Source organism: Amphimedon queenslandica, unplaced genomic scaffold (assembly GCF_000090795.2).
Source record: "Amphimedon queenslandica unplaced genomic scaffold, v1.1 AMPQUscaffold_13471, whole genome shotgun sequence".
In the NCBI taxonomy this organism is placed as follows: Eukaryota; Metazoa; Porifera; class Demospongiae; order Haplosclerida; family Niphatidae; genus Amphimedon; species Amphimedon queenslandica.
The window spans coordinates 327186-349505 of NW_003546293.1; the positions used below are offsets into that span (position 1 = coordinate 327186).

A 22320-nucleotide genomic window follows, 5' to 3' on the forward strand; every position below is an offset into this window, starting at 1 on the left:
TTGTTAAAGAACTGTTTTCCACATATAATATATGTGGAAAATAGTTATTATTTATCATCATTTCAACTAATGACAAAGAATATTGGTCCAGGAATACACTTGCTTTTGTTTTTTATTTCAAATCTGGAGTCTGTCTCTTTATATCTGAAAATCAATATTTTATATGCTAGAAATCTTGGTTCATCAATGTTGATTGATAACTATTGAAGGGCTTGAAAATGTACTTCAGAAATGCCATAGACTCTTAGTTCATTACATCAATTGTTTGCCAATTGTACTTAAAACCATCAAGCTACCAGAATATCCAGCATTGTTTGGTAATATCACCAATCTCCCGCTTCATTGTTCATGTACACTGAGGCGGTTGCTAACTTGCTATGTTCAATGAACTGTTGGTCAATAAAAATGAGATCTCTTTGTTTAAATTGTTGCTAGTAGTGTATGTACTACTGCTTGGTGTATGAATACAGAAGAGAGAGGGAAAGACTAGAGTTGAGAGAGGTGTCGCAGCATCTTCTCTGTAGGGAACACTGCTGATCCCTTCCGGTTCGATGTCAGCTATAGTCTGGATTCCATCAGAGTCCTCAGGCAGCTCGCTTCTTTGCAGGCTGTCAAATCTGTTATATTTACCATTCAAAAAAACAAACTCTTTTCTCAAACAAATCAATTCAATTATCACACAGAAATCAAAGAGCAAATGGAAAGACAAAAAAGGCCACAATACAATATGCTCTCACTCACACACTCTAACAAGTCCCTCTAAAAATAAACTAACAAAAAGGTCTCCTTTTATACAAAAATGATCAATTAATTAATAATAATGAATAATAATAAGTTAATAACAGAAAAAAACATCATAAAACCACACAAGAGGAAAAGAAGTAGTAAATAATAATAATGTACAGAAACAATATAATAATGGTACTAGCATACGGATTGATCAATAACTAGTGAGTAGTGAGTCTATAAGTAAGATCCAGAGTGGGCTGAGGAAGGTTATATCAAGATGATCAAAGAGTTGAGAGAATTGAGAGTAGGAAATAACGAACAAATGAAGGAGACCAAGAGAACGGCGGAGAGAACTAGAATGAGAACTAAATTTCTGAATTTATATACTATTGCTTGTGATGTCATATGACCTCATATCACACCACACACACCAATGACTTTAGCATTTGCTGAGACTTTTTCTACCAATAGCAAAAAAATAGCTGCTCATTGTCGTTCTCCAGCAAGACCTATAGTTTCTCTCCTATTACGGGGTTCCATATTGCCTTGTAGACATGGTGGCCTCTGACAATTGATTTCTACACAATGGTGCGCACACATGGTGAGTGCTAGTGGGGTGAGTGATGGGTGCGGTCACGTGCAGGTGTGACCGGCCATGTGTTTGCTAGGAGATAGTGGCCTATTAGCCATTCTCTTAATATATATAATACTCTATATCATATTCTGGAAATCAAACATTGATATTTAAAACCTATTGAAGGGCTTGAATGCATACTCCAGAAATTCCACCGACTCTCAGTTCCGATTAATTGTCAACCAACCACATTTAAAACTATCGAACTACCAGCTAGTAGGGCCAGCATTGTATAGTAGTATCACTCATTTCTGGGTTAACTGTTCGTGTGCACAGATGACTTTGGCGTTCGCTGAAGCTTTCTCAACCAACGGCAACAAAAAATGAAACATCTATTTATGAGCTCTGACAACATATAATGTGGATAAAGATAGCTTTATGGATATGATTAAGGAGGGCAATTTAATTGACTTTTATGAATTTCTAAAGATCCAAAACTAATATACCTTCATGGAAATGACCGATTAATGACTAATTCTTTACAGTATGAAGACTTTTACTTTACTTTATTTTAGCTGATTTTTCAGCAATTAACCTTGTATTTATTTGAGAATTAATTTTTGTCTTTGTTTCTTGTAAATGTTATGACTTTTATGAAGTTTTCAGTGATTCAAATCTCAGACGTCGTGATCGAAATGGTTGGTCAAAGGTTGTTTCTTTACTGTCAGACGTAGACTTTCTTCTAGCAGAGTTTGCAGCTTGACATTAATCTTGTGTTTAGATTAAGTATTTTAGTATTATTTTGTATTTATTTTTGTCTTGGTAAGCAATAATTGTCTGTGCAAAGAAAATTTTGTTATTGTTGACTTTATGAATTTAATTCCCTTTTTGCAATTATTACACTTGCAGCTGTTATCAAGAGTGGGTGTACTCTTACTGTTATGTATTATGTAACTTGTAGAATTTATTTAAAAATTTAATACCGTATTTCCTCGAATAGAAGCTGCCCTTTGAATAGCACACAGCCAGCGGCCAGAACAAGTAGCGACTAAAGAGGTATAAGGAGGCAGAAAGAATGGGGATGGAATACCAGTATCGTCTCTTCAATATTTTTACTATAGTATTCGTTCTATCAAAAAAACATAATACTATTTATCAAAATGTGAGAACACATACTTTACTAGGCATGTGTTGTAAAAAAGGAGGTAGCATGTATGATATGAGACACTGCCCAAAATCAATGAATTGAGCCTGATTACAGTATTGATACAGTCTGACAGGTATCATTGCTGAATCATGCATGTTGCTCTTGCTGAACCAGTATGAATTCCAGCATGATTGTATCAGGGCTGATGGATCAGGCTAGGCTCATTGCAATGTTAGCTGCCCAAAATCCATGATTCAGGATGCATTAGGCCGGATCAGGACTGACATGATTCATGACTCAATCACTGTGTAGCCGTAGCCCCTAGGCCCTAGTTAGTCTCGCCACGCCCCTTCGCTACCCCTCTCTAGCTCTGTGCTTGCAGCAGCTATTGTAAATGGTGTTATAGCTGCTCGTTGTCGTTCTCCAGCAAGACCTATAGTTTCTCTCCTATTACGGGGTTCCATATTGCCTTGTAGACATGGTGGCCTCTGACAACTGATTTCTACACAATGGTGCGCACACATGGTGAGTGGGCCATGGGGTGAGTGATGGGTGCGGTCACGTGCAGGGGTGACCGGCCACGTGTTTGCTAGGAGATAGTGGCCATATCATATTCTGGAAATCAAATATTGATACCTATTGAAGGGCTTGAAAGCTACTCCAGAAATGCCACCGACTCTCAGTTCTTTATATTAATTGTCAACCAACCACATTTACAACTTTGACTTTGACTTTGGCGTTCGCTGAAGCTATCTCAACCAACAACAACAAAAAATGAAACAGAGCTCTAACAACCTCTATAGTGTGGATAAAGATGGCTTTATGGACATAATTGAGGAGGGCAGCCTTTGCTTTTATGAAATTTTTAAAGGTTCAAATCTAATATACCCTCATGGAAATGGCCAATCAATAATTACTTCTTTACAGTATGAAGACTTTTACTTTACTTTATTTTAGCTGATTTTTCAGCATTATTAACCTTGCATTTATTTGAGGATTATTTTGAATTTATTTTTGTCTTTGTTTTTTGTAACTGTTATTACACTTGTAAAATTTATTTAAAATTTACTAGAACAATGTAAAACATTAAAGGGGCGAGCCTGAGCAAGCAAAGCAATGTACATAGATTTTGACATTGTGCAACTTGCTCAGAACTTGATGGAGTGTAGTGTGGTTCTTGATCTACCTTTGTCTTCAAAGTTAAAGTTTAGCGTTTAGAAAGCATTAAAAATAGCTAGAAGCAGTCACTGCTAAAATGATATGGCTAGATAGGCAACTGTAGCAATGTAGTCTAAGTTAGTATAAGCTGTGACTGACATTAACTTAATCAGTCATTCATATGAATAAAGAAGATGGCATAATGCATTTGCTTTCTTAACCTTCCTTTCTGCATTTGCACTAAATATTTATTATTATTATTATTATTATTATTATTATTATTATTATTATTATTATTATTATTATTATTTAACACTTTACAACATATAAGACATGTAGAGACATAGACAGAGAGGAAAACAGGAGACACCAAAGTACTGGAGTAGCCTGAGAAGTTTAGGGAGAATAGAGAGGAGAGGATGAGAGAGGAAGAGATACTAATTACATATACACAAAAATAAAAACAAAATTACAGAATTAATTAATTGATCAGAATTTAATTAAGTACATGAGCAGCAAGGGCAAAGGAAGTGGAACGAACATGAATTATTGGAGTCGAAGTTATACTAGAAGTGGTGAAATTACCAACCATCTTTGGGAAAGATGGTTGGTAATTTCATGGAACGGACCTGGTAATGTCTATTGCTGTGAATTTGTGTCTTATTTGCTGCTAGAAAACATAATGATGTCTTCCCACTTTGGTTGCCATTTTATTTTCTTAAGTTAAGGCCACTCCCTCTTTTAATGAAAATTGAAAACAGAATTTGTACCAACAAACAAACAAACAGACAGACAGACATATATACTTGTCTAGTTTATGTGGGGCTCACCCCAAATATTTTATTAACGGCAAGCTCCACCCAACTTTTTATTTTAGTCACACCATTTTTCCCCTCCCACTCAACACCAAAATTTAAAAAAAATTACACAAAATAGAATTTTTAAATTTAAAACACAAAAAGAGAAACAGAGTTTATTGACAAGTAACGATATAGTAAATGGGAGTGGCTTTAAGCGACTAATTGAGAGTACCACGACACTGCGGGGCTCCACATAAGCACGGGATCTTCTCATCTTCAATGGGGAACTTGTAGTCGTACGTTATTTCTTCTCCTGCTCGAATGTCACGTTTGGAATAAATGACAATCTTTTTCTGGTTCCCGACTGTGATGATCTTAGCATAGCAGTTTGGCTGTGGAGGAGAGGGAGAGAAGGAAGAAATAAAAGGGAGAGAAAGAGAGAGGGGGAGAGGGAGGGAGAATAATGAGAAGCAAAATAAAGGAATAAGTGGGAAATTTTGGATGGAGTTAAATTTGGAAAGTTGCTAATTGAGCATGCGCATAATGGCTCAAAATGGAGGATTTTATTTTGGCGAATGACTATCAAAACGCCAAATTTAATTCCCTCCAAAATTTCCCGCTATACGGTAGCGTATGAAAGAAATAAAAAAGAGATTAATTAATAAAGCAATGCAATCAATCTTATAACACTCACATCGCAGCAGTGATTTATGAATCTGGCAAAGTTCCCGCTCTTAGTTGCATCAATGACGTGATCGTAATCGACACGAAACAAGTAACTGCTCCCGATCCCTTGAGCCTCGTACCGTCGCTCCCTCTCGTCTGCTATCCCATGTCTCACCACTTGACCGATGTACTCCACAACCATCTCGTCCGCTGGTATAGTTTCCAATGCGAAGAGGCCCCAGTTGTGAATGGTGGATTTAGCAAATGTCAGTTGCTTCTTACGAGCCTAAAAAAAGCTCAGCATTAATACATGTACATGTTTTAGCTAGTAGCAAATTAAATTTCAAGATGCGCCGTGTATATTATCAAGCCACACCCCTTTATGACCACACCCCTCACCTTCAGTTGATTGTATTGCTGTAATTCTCTTGAGACGTCTCCAGAAGTGAAGAGTGACGCAACACGACGATGGTTCAATCTGTTGCCACGCCCACTGGAAGTAGGAGGTGGAGCCTATAAACGCCCACACACAATTAATAAAATATTATTATTATTATAGCAACTTACAGAGTTTTTATCTTTGTCTTCAGAGGCTTTACTGCGCCGTAGATGATGTAAGTATCGACTTTTATCTGACGGATCAATTTTGTAGTAACCTTCGCTTCTGGCACAACCACTCGAATGTGTGACATTATTCTCAACAACTAGAAAATAAATAAAATAAATATTAATTCAATAAAAAATTATAATACTTATTGTTAAAATTATTGATCACATGTACATTATTAAATTAATGTACATGTACATGTACATGTATGCAAATAGTGGTTACCATTGTGAGGATAATAAGACCACGAGACATCGCTGATAAGTTCCGAGTAAATTCTTTTTAATTTGACGTAAGCCGATCTCATCATGTCCATGTCTTCCTTATCGAAACCTTCTTCAAGGAATGAGTTCAAAATGGCCGCCTCCTCACCCTCTCCTCTCTTCTTATACTCGGCAATTCTCTCAATCTCCATCTCCTCTTTATCCTCTTTCACTGGGGGCGTGGCTATCAATTCGGACTCTATCAAGTCAGAGGGTTTCTTTATCGCTGGCTCAGAAAGTTTCATAGCCTTCTTTGGCCTTCGCAGTGAAGCAATGTCCGCCTCAAAATCACTTGAAGACGTAGAGCCAAATATCTCGTTGAATGCCAGACTGGAATCACTGTCAACCTTCTCTTCCTCTTGTCCCTCCTCCTCCTCCTCCTCCTCTTGGAGTAGTTTGTTAAATTCTTCTTCTTCTTCACTAGTTGCTGATGGAGTACGTGGACCAAATGCATTCTCCTAAAAGAAAGAAGAAGAGAAAATACATGTACATTGTACACATGCACATATACCATAGTTATTATAAGGTCAAAAGGACCCGGAGGAGGTGGTAAACACGCCATGTGCACCTAACCCTACAACCACTTAACGATATTCATTGCAAGATAATGAGATTCATTGGAGTATGTACATCGGTAATGAGATTCATTGGGTGAGTTTATCTGTAATGTGATGCACGAGCGATCTGCGCATGCGCGATATCTAGCACATGAGAGAAAATGGCAGCATAAAGGTAGTAGGCTAGACCCAGCCAGCCATTTGCAACTGTATTGATGAAAATAAAGCTCGTGCAGAAATAAATGCTTCAGAGAAGTTCCAAGAAGGCCTTTATTGTTCTGTCAAGAAGTAAAAGAGAGGGATAAGAGTTTGATCTCCCAGCAAACGAGCAAAACACACAACTGTCCCTGGGTAGATCCCATAGATCTTACAGTAAATATAGCACATATTATATGAACTATGGTTTACATACACATGTACTTGTACATGTACAAGATTTTGTGGGTAGAGTACATGTACTTTTTATGGTACTTTATGCTGCAATGGAAGAAAAATGAACCAAAGTACATGTAGCAGTAATACACGTACAGTAGTTGAATAATATTCTAAATGCCTAATACAAGAACATGCAGTGTACATGTACATGTGTATATCTAATATAAAGTAGGACCTTTCTTTCCTTTTTCTTTTTATCTCTGTCCTTACTCCTCCTCCCCTCGTCGCTGGGCCATTCCTCACTGCTGATATCAGAGAGTTGAGAATATTCGCTTCTCCTTTCATCTTTATCTTCCTTTCTGTGTCTCCTCTTTCTCCTAGGGAGCACATCGGAATAATGATCTACAAGAGAGGGAGAGAGAGAGAGAGAAGTCATGTTCTCGTATTTTCTACATTTACATGTAGAAATGTAGAATGAAAAAAATGTAGAATGTAAATGTAGAAATGGGAATGAAAAATTTGACACTGTACATGTACATGTGTGAAGTCGTCCAGGTAATGAGCTAAATGGACTATGCCAGAGCAGATCATGGCCCAGGCCAAGCCGTCAGCGACTGCTGTGAATATGATTATGGCTGACCTGAGGCCGAAGGGGAGAGCTCTGTCCTGGTACATGTACATGTACAGTGTCAAATTGTCATTAATACACATGTACATGTACATGTATCCACACATTAACTTTTTTAAATGTAACTTTTGCAAAAATAGGAACTGTGAAAATAATGAGCTACAAAGTACATGTACATCTACGTGTGACATATTAATCAATTTCCTCTTACTTTTCCTCTTTCTCCTGTCTCTCTCTCCCCTCTCATTAAAATGGAGTCTCCTTGTAGCAGTCATCACATTGTCCCTCCTGTACATGCTACCCACCAACGGGATCTTAAAGTTCATCAACCTCTTTCTAGGAGTGATGGGTGTGGTCGACTCGTCGTCTTCTTGTGGGCGTGACCTATTAGGAACAAGGCCTGGGAGCATTCTACGGTAAGGCTCTTGTGGTTTGACACGTTCTTCAGTTTCCATAGGCTCCTCTCCAAGGGCTTTAGACCTTTGACTCTAACATAATGAGAATTGGGAATAGAGTCACTTATTGGCATGGACTGCATAGTGCATACACATGTGCAGTACATGTTGTCCTTGCTTGTTTCCTACATCTACATGTACTGTACTTTTAAAATGGCCGTAACTTGAAAAATTGAAGTCGGAATCAGCTCAAACTTGCTACACAGCATAAGGACATCAATATGCATCAGAAAATGTAATAAAAATTTGGGGTGATTTTGGAGCCATTTTTTGGAAAAAACCATGGGCTATAGTACAGAGTATTTTTCGGAATTTTGGCATTTTCTTAAAATGGCCGTAACTTGAAAAATTGAAGTCGGAATCAGCTCAAACTTGCTACACAGCATAAGGACATCAATATGCATCAGAAAATGTAATAAAAATTTGGGGCAATTTTGGAGTCATTTTTTGAAAAAACCATGGGCTATAGCCTTGGGTATTTTTCAGATTTTTGACGTTTTCTTGAAATGGCCGTAACTTGAAAAATTGAAGTCGGAATCAGCTCAAACTTGCTACACAGCATAAGGACATCAATATGCATCAGAAAATGTAATAAAAATTTGGGGTGATTTTGGAGCCATTTTTTGGAAAAAACCATGGGCTATAGTACAGAGTATTTTTCGGAATTTTGGCATTTTCTTAAAATGGCCGTAACTTGAAAAATTGAAGTTGGAATCAGCTCAAACTTGCTACACAGCATAAGGACATCAATATGTATCAGAAAATGTAATAAAAATTTGGGGTGATTTCAGAGCCATTTATCAGAATAATTATGTCAAATGTCTATTACCTCTTTCTTATCCCACACTTCATCAAGTACAGGAAAAGCAGAACTCTCTACCAGTTTCTTCTCCACGTCCCTCAGTAATATTCTTGACAGCTGCTCCAAGGCACAATAAAGCACATCCTGCCCTCTCTTCTCTTCCCGAGTCACTGCCAAAGGAACCTTCCATTGTTTTGCCGGTGAGAACTTATTTTTGCGAGTCCTTGGGTGGGCGGAGCCACCGTTGTCAAGGCAATCGCCACGGACCTCCGAGGGTGGAGTTTTCGGTCCTTCAGAGGAGAGCTGATAGTTCAAAAAGGTTTGAGAAGGAAAGGGAGGAGGTGGAAGAGGAGGCTGGATGAAGTGAGGGGCGGGGGCTGTGAGAGGACGAACATTAATTTCAATGATTTGAGAGCTATTTTGTTCCGTATCAGAAATGTCCATATCAACACTTCCATTCCCTCTCTCTCCATCTTCCTCGCAACTAGATATGTCCTCCACTATAAGCTGGGGCCTAGTCACTAGTGGAGAACCCTCTTCGCCCGAAATCTCTTCAAAAAATGTCTTCCCAACCTTTTTAGGTCCTTCGTCCTCAGAGCTGATCTCCTCCAGTCCAATCTGAGGGGGCGGGGCTTCTGGTGGAGGGGGTGGAGCTTCTGAGGGAAGGGGAGGAGCCTTTTCTTTCGGAGGAAGGGGAGGGATTGAAGCAACCTTGTTCTTTTTCGCTAACAGACAAGTCTTTAATGCTAGGATTGGATCAAATGCATGCTTTGTAGATATTCCAGAGTTGGGCGTGGTACCTGTAGGCGTGGTCAAGCCACACCCACTCATATGAGGCGAACCTTCAACTGATGAGAGTGATTTGGTCTTTACCATTGAAATCAAATTAAATTTTTGAAACGAAGTGTGGGTGGGAAAGGAGGTGGGGCTTTGAAATGCATCGTCTCTATTGTTCTCGTGATTATTAAAAAATGCCGAGTCGTCTGGTTTGATGGTAGGCGTGGTGACGTCTGATTTGAAACTATCAACACTAAATCTTCTATTGTCTTTGCTTGTGTACACCTCTTTAGCAAGATCACCTTTTATAAAGAGAAAAAATGTGTTTATAGTGAAAGTAAAAATATTAATATTGTAAATTAAATTACATATACATGTACATGTACATGTAATTTACATAAACACCAGCTTTTTTCGTTATTGCAGTTTTGCATTAATTATACGCACTGTTTATACAGGAAATAATGAATTAATAAGTTTAATTAAACACTCTCCACCCACATCAAACCCTCCTTTTGTCATGGGAATTAAGCTACAGTATAAATCTTATTGGAATTTGGGCCAAAAGTAAAACTCGATGTGTCACATGATTTACATAAACACCATCTTTCTTTCTCTTTCTATCATTAATATGTACATGTACATGTATACCTCTATCATCAAGCTCCACAGCTATCTTAGACCCACAGACCACAGCTCCATTAAGCTCATTAACAGCTCTCTCTCCACAGCCGGCCTTTACAAAAGACACAGTGGCACTGCCAAGAAAAACCCTCGACTTTAAATGCCTGTGAAACTTCACAAAGAAAGTTGGAGACACCGTCTCGCAGAGATCTTTAATGATAGTCCCTTTGGTGGAAAGCTCGTTGAGGCCAGAGATTAATATCTCTCTTAGTGGAGGAGAGCCTGTCCAGAACTTATCATACTAAAAAGAGAGAGGGGGGAAAGAATAAATGTATTAATGAATATTCAGAGGTAGAAAGAGATTATACGTAAAAGGGCAATGGCTATGTATCTCTCTCTGTCTCTCCCTCCATTTTCTCATCCTTTCCTCTTCTTATTTTTGTGATGATTAAAAAACTCTTTTATTATCATTAACTTTTAAAAAGACACACAGAATGTAAGCGATCGTCAACAATGCAAGTTTAAAATTTTGAATAAAGAGAAAGGAGAGAGAGAGAGAAGTGGTGGTGGTAACCATTGTCCCGATAAACACCTTAAATCTTGGCACCCTCAGTCCAACATTGCTTCCATCAGCGCCAAGAATCGTTTTTAAAACTCTTGGGTCTTTTGGATCAGGAATTGGAGCCTTCTGCTTGAAAATAAGAGAAAGAAGAGATAAGACTGATTACATAATGTCATCTCTTCTTGAGATTGTACCATTAAGGTCACATGACAAGTGATCACGCGACTTATGACGACATAAGACTGTGTGAATGGTGTTGTTCTAATTAATGAGCACCTTACCCCAGGTATGGCTCCGTTTAGCCTGTAAAGCTTCTTTTTGCCCTTCACGAGCTCGGGGTCGACCAGGAGCTTGTAGTTGTTCTTCCTCCTGTGTTGTAGGTCCTCGCTTGACATGTGAAAAGCTTTAAATAGCCGATTAAGCCACCAAGGGGCCACAAAGCAAGGCAACATACACACTAAACCCTCTAAAAGCTATCTCAACTCAATGTCAGTCTCTCCCATATGCTCCAGCATTAGAAAGAAGGAAGGAGAGGCTGATGCGTTTGAGAGAAGGCGTTTACTTTACATAGGTGGTGACTCTAATTAAAGCGCAGGTCTTTACCCGCCGTATTTTTAATTTTAATAACTTTTAATTAACCACTCGAGCGCGCACTCTAATTAAAGCGCATGCATAAAAAATGGTTTAAAAGTAAAAATTAAAATAATAAATGAAGACAAACAAGGAACTATGTATCATTTTAAATAACAGCAACTATAAATTATTATGGACATTACAATAATAATAGAGCAGTTTTCTTATGTAGCAATTTTAAATTCCTAAAAGTTTCATTCTCGAAAGGACCGAGAATAAAGTGAGAGATGATAAAGAGAGAAAGGAAGAGAGGGAGAGAGAACAGTTTTTTGTCAGCCTAACTGTCCACTAATAATAATAATATAATAATAATAATAATAATAATAATAATAATAATAGAAAGAAGCCAAAATTACAAATTAGAACAAATAATAATAATAATAATAATACTAAATGAGGTTAGAGTCAAAAATGGCAGCAGCTTTTTTGTATAATGTGTTTATATGTTTTCCTTGTTAATTCTCAACAGTCTTTAAAACTGCCCGAAGTAGCCCCCAGGCTGCTGTGGGGGCTGGAAGGGCATCCCTATTGGAGGCTGTCCAGTAGGCGGCATCATACCAGCTGGACCCATACTACCCATACCAGGTGGAGGCATACCTCCTCCCATTCCAACACCAGCAGTGATCATCAATGGAGCCTCTACATTAGGAGAGAGGGGGAGAGAGAGAGAGGGGGGAGAGAGAGAGAGGGGGGAGAGAGAGAGAGGGGGGGAGAGAGAGAGAGAGGGGGAGAGAGAGAGAGAGGGGGAGAGAGAGAGGGGGAGAGAGAGAGAGAGAGAGGGAGAGAGAGAGAGAGAGAGAGAGATGGTTAAGTTTTTGTTTGAATCACTAAATTATTAAGTATGATTCATTCTTGGTGACATTATTTGTATCAGTATGGTTGGTTGTTAATGTGTGGATGAACATACCCATCATCATTGGTGGGGGTTGCTGTTGCTGTTCTTCAGCTTCGGCTGTTCTAACTTCATCACTTAACTGAAGCTTGTCAATCTAAGAGAGAGAGAGAGAAAAAAATTATTATGAAAGTATTACGAGTCCAGAAGTTTGTCTGTTTGCCTTCATTATAGATCTTGTTGCCAAAAACAGAAAAGCTGTCTATGATGCTGTTTACAAGATTAAAGTAACCACAAATGTTGCTAGCCTAGTATAGGTACATGCATGTTGGGCACATGTGGAGATTACTTTATACAGAAAGGAATGCATGTTTGTAAATCGATACACCGATAAATGAGAGCTTCTGTGTAGTATAGCCAACACTTCTCTCCCTCTCTCTCCCCCTCTCTCTCTCTTACTTTGGTGATATATTCCCTAAGTACTTGACAGAGATAAGGCATAGCAAAGTCCAGTATATTGTGCCTCCAAGCCAGCTCTAGTATGATGTCAGGTTTCAAGAGGTCGTAGCAAGTGTAGAGGCAGGCAGCAAAACACTCGGGCTTTCCGATTTCAAGGAACCAGGCAAGGATATTCTCACTGACTTCAGGATCACGGGACTCACAAGCAAACTGCATTGCATCCTGTGAGGAGAGAGAGAAAATAAAATGGAGGAATCATAAGAAAGATCAATACTGTATAGCAGGAAATTTTTCATTATTTTCGTTTCTTTTTTTGGCCAAAAGTTTCAACAGAAATTTTAGACAATGGAAATTTAAAATGAAGTGGGCGTGACTGGGTTAATAATTAATAATAAAATCAACAAAATATCTTGTAAGGCCTTCTTGGATGGACAATGAAATTTTACGGCAACAAAAATTTTCCCACTACACGGTACATTATACTAAAATAATGTCACAGATACATACCTTGTACAAATGGTCCCTCTTACAAAGCTCAACAGACTGGCTCCAACGATTGTTACTCTTGTAAAGGTAGGCAGAGATACGACGGAACTCTATGAGATCGTGTCTCTCGAGTTGCTGAGCGAGAGCAATTGTATCAAAGTTATCAAAAGAATCTATCGACTTCCTCAAGTCCTCAAAGTCCTCCTCTTCTATAAGGACCTGGTTCAGAGCCTCGTTGATAGCCTTGTTATTGTTCTGTTGGACGGAGCGAAGGTACGGCTTCACAAGGTGCATGTTATTCGTCTTTCGGAAGAAAGTGACAGCACGAGTATGGTCCAAGCGTGGAGTGAGGACTATTAGAAGGTCGTTGAGTAGGAGTGGCTTGTGGTCTAGGTAGAACTGGAGTGCTTTGTAGTAAAGCTCAACGTTGGCGACTTTGGTGACAATGTCCTTGAAGAGGCTTTCCTTCCAAGCAACGGTTGGGTGAGCCATCATTGCTAGTATGGCGTTATCATACTCCTCATATTTATCATAGAGGAAGACTAGCTCAGACCAGAGGTGGGCCTGCTCTGCTGCCCTTAGGACCTAAAAATACAGTAAATAAATAAATAAATAAATTAATAAATAATACAACTTGTTACAAACTTTAAATACATGGACAAACCACACTGTATCTGTAATTATACACTAGCATTATTATGATGTACATGTACTTTAATTGTGAATAATTCATGTACTACATGTATGTGTACATGTACATGACAGCACAATACATGTACATGTACTAATTCTCGATTATTACCCCTCCCTCCCTATCTCTCTCTCTCTCTCTCTCTCTTTACCCCCACTCTCTCTCTCTTTTTACCTTTGGTATATTAACACGAGACCAGAACAGCTCCAAATGCTCCCTCATCTTCCCAGGCTTGTACTTTGAGTAAAGGATGGCCAGCTCAGTGAACATGCCCATGTGAGCTCTCTCCAGGCCCAGGGCAGCCTCCAGGAGGGTGATGAGCTCGTTGAAGTGTCCACGGTTTTGGTAGTAGTTGATAAGGTCGCCCAGTTCATCGGCGTGAACAACAATATGGAGACCACAGACTTGAGCAAGACGGAATTCGCTGGAATCAACACAAGCAAAACAGACCTACATAGAGACGGATGAGAATGAGTCAAATTGATTTTAAGTGGTAGAAAAACTATGGCGCTATATTACACGTAAAAAATAAAAAAATACTGAATAATTAATTCTAATTAATTGCCCAATGCATAAGCACAAAAAATAAATAATTTTTCATAATCTTAAAATTAAAAAAAATTGAATAATATTTTATTTTTCTCACTTCTTTCCAGGTCCTAGTTGAGTTTGCTTTACGGGCGGAGTCCACGGCATTCTGGAACTCGCCCAAGTGAACAAGAGTAGAGGCCAAACGAGCGAAATTGGAAATATTGTTAAAGAGAATCTTAGCAGCTTCATACATGCCCTCGTTGAAACAACGCTCACCAACCTACAAAATAAAATTAAAAATAAATTATTTATAACTATAAAATATATACACTGTACATGTACTGATATTATTAAATGAGAAAAAATAATGATAAAAACAACAATAAACTGATATTAAATAATAATAATAATAATATTTTACTTGAGATATTTGGGCGTGGTTAGGTCCAGAGATGAATTCCTCCAGATCGGCCAAACGGTTCGTCATAGCAAAGGCAAAGACCAGCTCCGTCTCAATGAAAGTCTCTCGGGTCTTCTTACGAGCCATTTGCAGGTAACGGACAAGATCCTCAAAATTACCTGCACATAAATACATGTACATTAATTGGTGGGTGTGGTTTAGATACATGCACATGTACATTAATTGGTGGGTGTGGTTTGGATACATGTGCATGTGTACATTAATTGGTGGGTGTGGTTTACCTCCTTGATTAGCTGCGTTGATGACTTCAGTGTAGCAAGAAGGATCGTCAGCTTTTATGTAAGAATCAATGGCTTCCTTTATCATCATGGCAGAGAGTTGGGCAGCAGCAAGAAGGCTCCATACCCCGGGCTGGTTACACCTTTCGGCAAACTCGTAAGCTCGATCAAGATTACTGATGTGGTTGATGAGAACCTGGAGAGAGAGAGAGAGAAAGAGAGAGAGGTGCAGAGAGAAAGATTACATTAAGTAAATTCAAATGTTCATCTTCATTCCCTGTACCTCAATGGCAGACGTATTGACATCAAATTTCTTATAAATAGCGAAGGCCTCTTCAAAGAGCTCACTGCTAATGGCAATGCTGGCAATATCAGGAGCATCGTAATTATCCAAACGAGTGATGTACTCCATCACGCGGGTCTGGTCAGCCTTTATGGCTGTGAGTATCAAAAGGTTCTGAAGGTTTCGGTGCTCAGAGAAGACAGAGTTCTCAAGGACAATCTTCTCGAGGAGCTCGATCAATTCGTTGGGCAAGTCGGCGCTCATGAAAGCCTTGACGGTGACAGAGACGTCCTCTGGGTCTTGGGTCTCGTTCAGAGCAGTCTGGACCACTTGGTCTATGAGTGGGCGGCGGTACTGGTTGCCCTCGTCAAGGACCGTGGCCCATAGCTCGGGGTCCTTGCGGTGGACGAGGTAACGAGCCTCGGTCTTGAAGAGAGAGTTTTCATTGCAAACCTATTGAAGAGATAATAAATTATGATAATAAATAATTAAAACATTAATCATAATAAACGATACACATCATGTTACATGTACATTAAGATTGAACCCACAATAATGTAGACGTACATATATGTTAATTTTTCATCATAAAAAGTAATTTGCTAACTGACTACATGTACATGTACACGTCACTCAAGTACATTTACTTATATACATATACATGTATTTTTTACATGTACATTACTTGTACTCATACATGTACTTATATACATGTACCTGTTCATCTAAACTAATTTTGCTAAACTACGTACAGTACATGTACATGTACAACTCCTCTACCTGTATCAGCTCCTGGTCACACTGTCCCCTTTCGTAAGCAACACAAGCTAAATGAGGGTCCCTCTTCTCGCAATATTTACCAACAACATGACTATCATAGAAATGATTCTCTTTGAGGAACCTCTCAGGGTTGTTATTGCTGTCAATATAAATCTTAGCAAGAGCGTTGTGAGTGGCTGGTTCCTCCACTCCCTCGTGGACCCGAGACTCAAGGAGAGGAAGGAGGAGTTTAAGACGATTCCTCTTCTCCACTTCCTCCACCAGTTCATCAGTGGAATAGGAGCCACGGACTGTTAGGACGAGGTTCTTAATGACGTCATCGGTGCAATCAACATCAAGGAGACCACCAACAACAATAGGTAAACGAGACGGATTCACCTACAGTAATAGAATAGTCATTAAAAACAAGCGTAACAGTGTAAAAATATTCCTATAATTGATTTCACCACCTTGCAAGTACAGCTAGGTTCTTATTAAGACTTATAGAGGTTCTCTCTACCTTATAATGCTTCTAGAGAAGTCTTTAGACAGTATCTCTATGCTCTCTTGCTGTTAGAAAGCTCATAACTTTGTCCCGTGTGTAAGCTGCCATTTTGTTTGCCGTTGCCACACCCACTCACATAAAGGGGCATGGGCAGGTGGTTGCTAATGCTTGTTATTTCTCCAATACAACATGTATAGAAGAAACGTAAGTAAATAGTGCGATGGTGAAATCAATTATAGGAATGACCTGGGGGCAAAGCCCCAGATCGTAATAATAAATAAATTGATTTTTAGTATACATTATACATGTAAATATAATGGACATACATGTATTCAACTAAAATACGTTGTGGTATTTAAAAGGTACTATGCTTATAAATCTTAGTCACTATTAAAAGGTGCTACTTCCAATATGTACATGTACAATTGTACATACCTTCTGAACATAGATTTCAATGTATTTCTGAAGATTGTTGCGATAGAGGTAGAGGACGAGATCGTGGACAAAATCAAACCTGTCACAGACAATAATGAGAGGGAGCTGATCGGTCAGCTTGGCCTCCTAAAAGCAAAGAAAGATAACACGACATTAGTTAATGATGTATACATGTATATGTACCTTCAAAAAGTTCTTAACACGTTCAGGTTCATAGCAATTGCTTTCACGGCAGATTCGCTCAACCTCCTTCATCTGTCCAGTCTTGCATGCAGCCTGAGGGGAAGAAACAAGAGAATTAAAATGTACATGTATCAGCTAGGGCTGCCTAGAATAAAATTAGAGGTGGTTGAGACTAATATTGTTCCTTTTAAATTTATGTACACCATACTAGTAGACTACAATATCATGCTCTATGTATGGTTATTAGTATTAATTGGATGGTTGGTCTAAGTGATGAACTGGTTGGTTCATTTGTTGAGGTGGTTGTCCCGACCACCCCCGACCACCATAGGGAGGACTATACATGTGGGATAGTGAATTTCATTTATTCTCACTTGAATATATTTCAAATGGACGTCAGGGTCCTGATTAAAGTTGACAATTGATCCCAAGAAATAAAACAATCCTGCAGGAGAAGATATACATGTACATTTGCATCATTGAATGAGCACTCCCTCCTCTCTATTGTAACGAACCTTCAAAACTCTTGAAAGACTCAAAGAGCTCAATGAGAGAATTGGTTGAGAGCTGCTCGTAGTACTTGGAGGCAATTTTAACAACAACCTGTGCAGAAAGAAAAGGAACAAAAATTAATTTTACATTTAGCATAATTATTTAAAAAAATTAAATTTAAAGTACACCCTATAAAACCTTACATGCACATGTACATGTACATGTACTTATTAAAAGATAAAAATAAGTTGTACATACAATTTAAACAAGTTATAGACATGTGGTTAAGGGAGAGAATTTAAAATAAAGAAGGTACTTGACTACCTGTACCAGCACATGTATACAACAAATAAACAAAAATAAGCTGTAAAATGTAAATTAATGTACATGTACATGTACACTACATGCAGATTGTATGTACATGTACATGTACATGTACGTACGTGTACATATCAACACTTACTTGTAGATTCTGCCTGATGTTAGCTTGGAGCATAGCACGAAGACAATCCAGGGAATCCTCAACACTGAGCGACCCAAAGTAATTAACGAGCCACTCCGGGTTAAGCATGTGAGTGTGGACAACAGCTCTCTTGATATCGTAAGTATCAGTGTAGTGCTCCAGAGCCCTCTGAAGGAGACCGGCCTTCTCACAGAGCTGAGCAATGTGGGGCCGATCGTAATGAGTGAACATCTGATTCCCCATAATAGCATCGGCAACTTGTGGGGCCGTGAGTAGATTCATTTCCAAGAGGCGGGTCTGGAGGGGTCCTTCGTTTGGACGATTGTTCTTTAAAGCATCCAACAAGAACGAGGTGCACTGCTGGACCATGTTCAGCTCCATGAAGACGTCTACGGCGGAATTGATATCAACGAGTGGCTCTCCCTCTTCTGGTACGAGCATCTTAGCAAACTCGACTCCTTTCTCTGGGCTCATTCTCATGATGTGACGGAGGAGGAAGCCATAGTCTGGAGTGTAGTTGACTTTCTTGGCGTAGAGAATGATCTTGTTGAACTGACCAGTCTCGGCAAAGCATTGTATAACCTATGGAAGAAAAGGTCATGTGATTATCATGTGATATTATCATGCATTAAAAGTGTACATGTACATATGTAAAATCTAAATTCATGTACAGTGTACATGTATGTGTGTGTGTGTGTGTATTTTCAGTTCTTACTTTTGCTGGTACTCCTGCACGGAGGAAGACTGAGAGAGCAAGGGTTGGATCAACCTGTTTGACCAGTTCTCCCAGCTCCTCTGAACACTCTAACTGTAAATAACAACAAAAAACAATAAATAAACATAAACACAAATAATAAATAAATTAAAAACAAATACATGTAAGACATTGATATTTTTATAATTTTCTCTCTCAAGCTTACCTTTTCTTCTTTGAGCCATTTTTCAACCAGCTGTTTCTTTCCCTGAACGAGGACTGGCCTGCAGAGTTCAAGGGCCTCATATTTATTGAGTTGACTGTTCTCTAGGAGAATACCAAAATACTGCAAGAGAGGAGACTGCTGTCCTGGGGGAGCTGGGACCGTCTGGAACCTCTGGATGGTTTCAGCAGTACGGAGGATTCCCTGAGAGAGAGAGAGAGAGAGGACAAAAAGAATAAATAATACAATAAAGATATACATGTAGTATTATACAGTAGCTGATGGTAGTGTTGGAGGGGGTAAAATATTAGCAAATTGCTAAGTTTTTTTGTGACTGGCGGGTTTAATTTGGCAAATTTGTGGTCAAGTGCCATTGAGTATGTTCATAATGGTTTTAAATGGTGGGATTTATATTGACAAATTATTGTTATCAAAACGCCAAAATTACCCCCTTCAAAATTCTGTACATGTACATGCTGAATAGACAGTATACATGTGTTTTTTTATACCTTGGGGCTGGTAGCAGCAACTTTTGCAGCCTCAGAGTAATTCTGTTGGGCAAACAACATGTTGAACTTTCGGACGAAAAGCTCCTCGGCTCCGGCTAGATTGTTCCTGGTGGCAAAACGGAGGGCAAGATCAGGATTGGACAGCTGGTTTGATATGTAGGGGACAATATTGACCTCATCAACACTCACTGACAGAACCTGAGGGGAAGAGGAAGGGAGAAATAAGGACAAATATTGTTATGATAAAAAATTTTCGTAAATCTGCAAAAAATCAATTTTTGTGGATTAAATCTAATTTTTGACTTCGCTACAATTTTGTACTGATTTTCACAGCATAAATAATTATTTTCTAAAATCATGAAAATTTTGGGCCACAAAAGCAATTTTTTGCTACATACAGTATTAAAAAGTTACGGGCACTAAATAGAATGCATCAAATATATGCTTCTTGACCACACCCAGTTTATATAATACCACACCCCTTCTTACCTGTCCCTTCCTGTTGACGCCAATGATTCCGCTGGATGGTTCGTGTACAGCTGTGACAAATATCGTCTCTCCGCTGATACGATTCATGTAAATACATGTGCCAGACTCAATGTCATAGAGATGAATGTAACCAAACTTAGTGATGAGATAGGCTACACCAAACTTCTCACTTATCTGAGGGGAGAGAGAGGGAGAGAGAGAGAGGGAGAGGAATAGAGGAAAGGTAGATTTCATATGGATTACACAGTAGCATGTACATGTAAATATAACTACATGTTTTTGGATGTTGTATAAATCAAAAGTGGGCGGCATGCTTAGTGAATTACCCCAAACAAGTTCACAATGAACTAAATCTCATTAGAAGCTATGAATATCATTAAAATTGATGAATGCAATTAGCCACACCCTTCCAAGAACAACAACAGTGCCCTGCCCTTTAAAAAAATTTTATAACACTATTTCTTTTTTTGTACCTGCATGGCAACGGGGAAATCAGCTTGTGCCTCTGGAGGAAAGAAAACATCTACGGCTTTCTTTTGGAATGGTTGGTTTCCAGTAGCAGGAGTACCAACTTCAATAACGTGTAACTGTAGGAAGAGAAGGAGGAAGGAGAGGAAGAGAAAGAAAGAAGAATTAAAATATCATAAATACACATACATGTACATGCTTACCTTAGCTCCAGCTGCCCCACGGACAGCAAAAGAAAAAAGGGTAGACTCCTCTGGGTTCCCGGCCAACTTCAACTGTGCAAAGCCAGCTGCATGTCCTTCAATGGGTTGACTGACTTTTCGTTCAACAGAATACAGCTGCATGTTCCCTTTGACTCGATGGGCCTCTGCAGAAATGCCAATCAGCAAAAGCCAAGTGAAGTTCTTGTCTATCCTGTAATTTATGATCTGACAACCGGCTAAACTAGAGTGACGATCAAACATCTTCTGTGGCTGTGAATCACCTAAGGAGGGGGAGAGAGAGAGAGAGAGAGAGAGAGAGAGAGAAGAGGAAATTTAATGGAGAAGTAGTGTAGGGGGGGGGGCACAAGGAGGAAGAGGTGGTGAAAAGAAAGTAAAAATAGTAAACAGTATGTAATCTATCAGAAATAGATATACAGAGCCCAGGATGTGTGTGACTGTAATTATTCCAAATAAGGCAAGAACTACACAGTCAGTCAAAATCATGTACTGGACACAATAGGACACAATACCCTGAGAACACCTGACAGACCAGTCACATGACAGCAATGTCACATGACACATCATATATATTATATATGTATGTACAGTTGTGCATGTAGTTATATACCTTCCATGGACCAATGGAAGACTGATGTCTCTGTGACTAGGACAAGGGTATTAAGGCTGATCCATTTCCAGAACGTCACGTCTTCTGTCATTGTGTGTGACTTCATCCTACTCTTCATTTCGATGTTAAATATCTGAAGATTCTTGCCAGAAGCTGGAGAGAGACAACAGAATATAAAATTGAATATTTCAAATATAAAATATCTCACCTCTGAGTGCGATGACTTTGGAAGCAGGATTCATAATCGCTGACTCAGCAGTTATGGGACGTCTAATAGGATTAGCAGGATCTCCAAGATCAATGATGACAACTTGAGAAGTGTCTCCAACCTTTTCCCTCACACATATGTACTTGTCGGACTCCATAGTGAGGCTGGAGAAACCAATCTGGGAGACATTGATGCCTACATTTTGGAGCTAAAAAGAAAGAGAGGGGGGGGAAGAGCGATACAAAAGAAAATAATAAATACAATCAATTTTAAAATATAACGCTTTGTGTACTTACGGGCATCTTAAATTTGTATGTACATGTACAGCATTTAATTTTAGGGTTTTATATGAAATACTACTTTAAATATAGCTCTAAATAATGTTAATTAGTGTGTATTTCACTCCATTCCCATGTTTGTGTGCTGTTTAAAAGAGAACCCAAACTCGGGTCACGCCCTATACCTGGAGATGCTCCTGAAATTTAATCGGCAGATTCTGTGCCATTTCTAAACTCGGATAAGAACTAGACGTAGGACTAAGTAGGACTGGGTTCCTTGGATAGTATTATGAAAGGAGAAGTACTAAGAGGAAGAGAGATAAATGGTTCCTTTCTTCTCTAATGGCGAGTCTTTCTCTCAAGGGTCGCCGATCCCTACTCCTCCCAAATTCAAGCGACCTACTGCGCATGCGCAGGCACCTAATCAATATTCATCGACTAATTA

General features: G+C 38.9%; 2 protein-coding genes and 1 long non-coding RNA gene across 3 annotated transcripts; all 3 read right to left on the reverse strand.

Moving 5' to 3' along the window:
• Positions 1–625: 625 nt before the first annotated feature.
• On the reverse strand, positions 626–3463 carry LOC109580933 (uncharacterized). Its single transcript, XR_002184444.1, has 2 exons — positions 2480–3463; positions 626–2432 (listed from the first exon to the last, which is right to left on the reverse strand). It is a non-coding gene; the product is annotated as an uncharacterized LOC109580933 (long non-coding RNA).
• A 1060-nt stretch (positions 3464–4523) lies between these two features.
• Positions 4524–11318, reverse strand: LOC100636150 (histone-lysine N-methyltransferase SETD1B-like). The gene is made up of 11 exons (XM_019994535.1): positions 11006–11318; positions 10755–10850; positions 10190–10463; positions 8789–9840; positions 7716–7992; positions 7112–7278; positions 5907–6402; positions 5642–5778; positions 5474–5587; positions 5103–5360; positions 4524–4800 (listed from the first exon to the last, which is right to left on the reverse strand). Exons 1-11 carry the CDS (start codon positions 11174–11176, stop codon positions 4627–4629), a joined length of 3216 nt encoding a protein of 1071 aa, XP_019850094.1. The 5' UTR covers positions 11177–11318; the 3' UTR covers positions 4524–4626.
• A 178-nt stretch (positions 11319–11496) lies between these two features.
• Positions 11497–22266, reverse strand: LOC100631861 (clathrin heavy chain 1-like). Its single transcript, XM_003385156.3, has 24 exons — positions 22061–22266; positions 21598–21805; positions 21390–21542; positions 20762–21042; positions 20564–20677; positions 20091–20264; positions 19602–19799; positions 19096–19296; positions 18891–18983; positions 18176–18757; positions 17736–17823; positions 17595–17665; positions 17221–17313; positions 17038–17163; positions 16119–16496; positions 15339–15791; positions 15059–15251; positions 14778–14935; positions 14472–14636; positions 14000–14275; positions 13156–13719; positions 12649–12870; positions 12265–12346; positions 11497–11996 (listed from the first exon to the last, which is right to left on the reverse strand). The coding sequence occupies exons 1-24, from the start codon at positions 22100–22102 to the stop codon at positions 11830–11832; spliced, it is 5082 nt and encodes a 1693-aa protein (XP_003385204.1). The 5' UTR covers positions 22103–22266; the 3' UTR covers positions 11497–11829.
• Between the last annotated feature and the right edge of the window lie 54 nt (positions 22267–22320).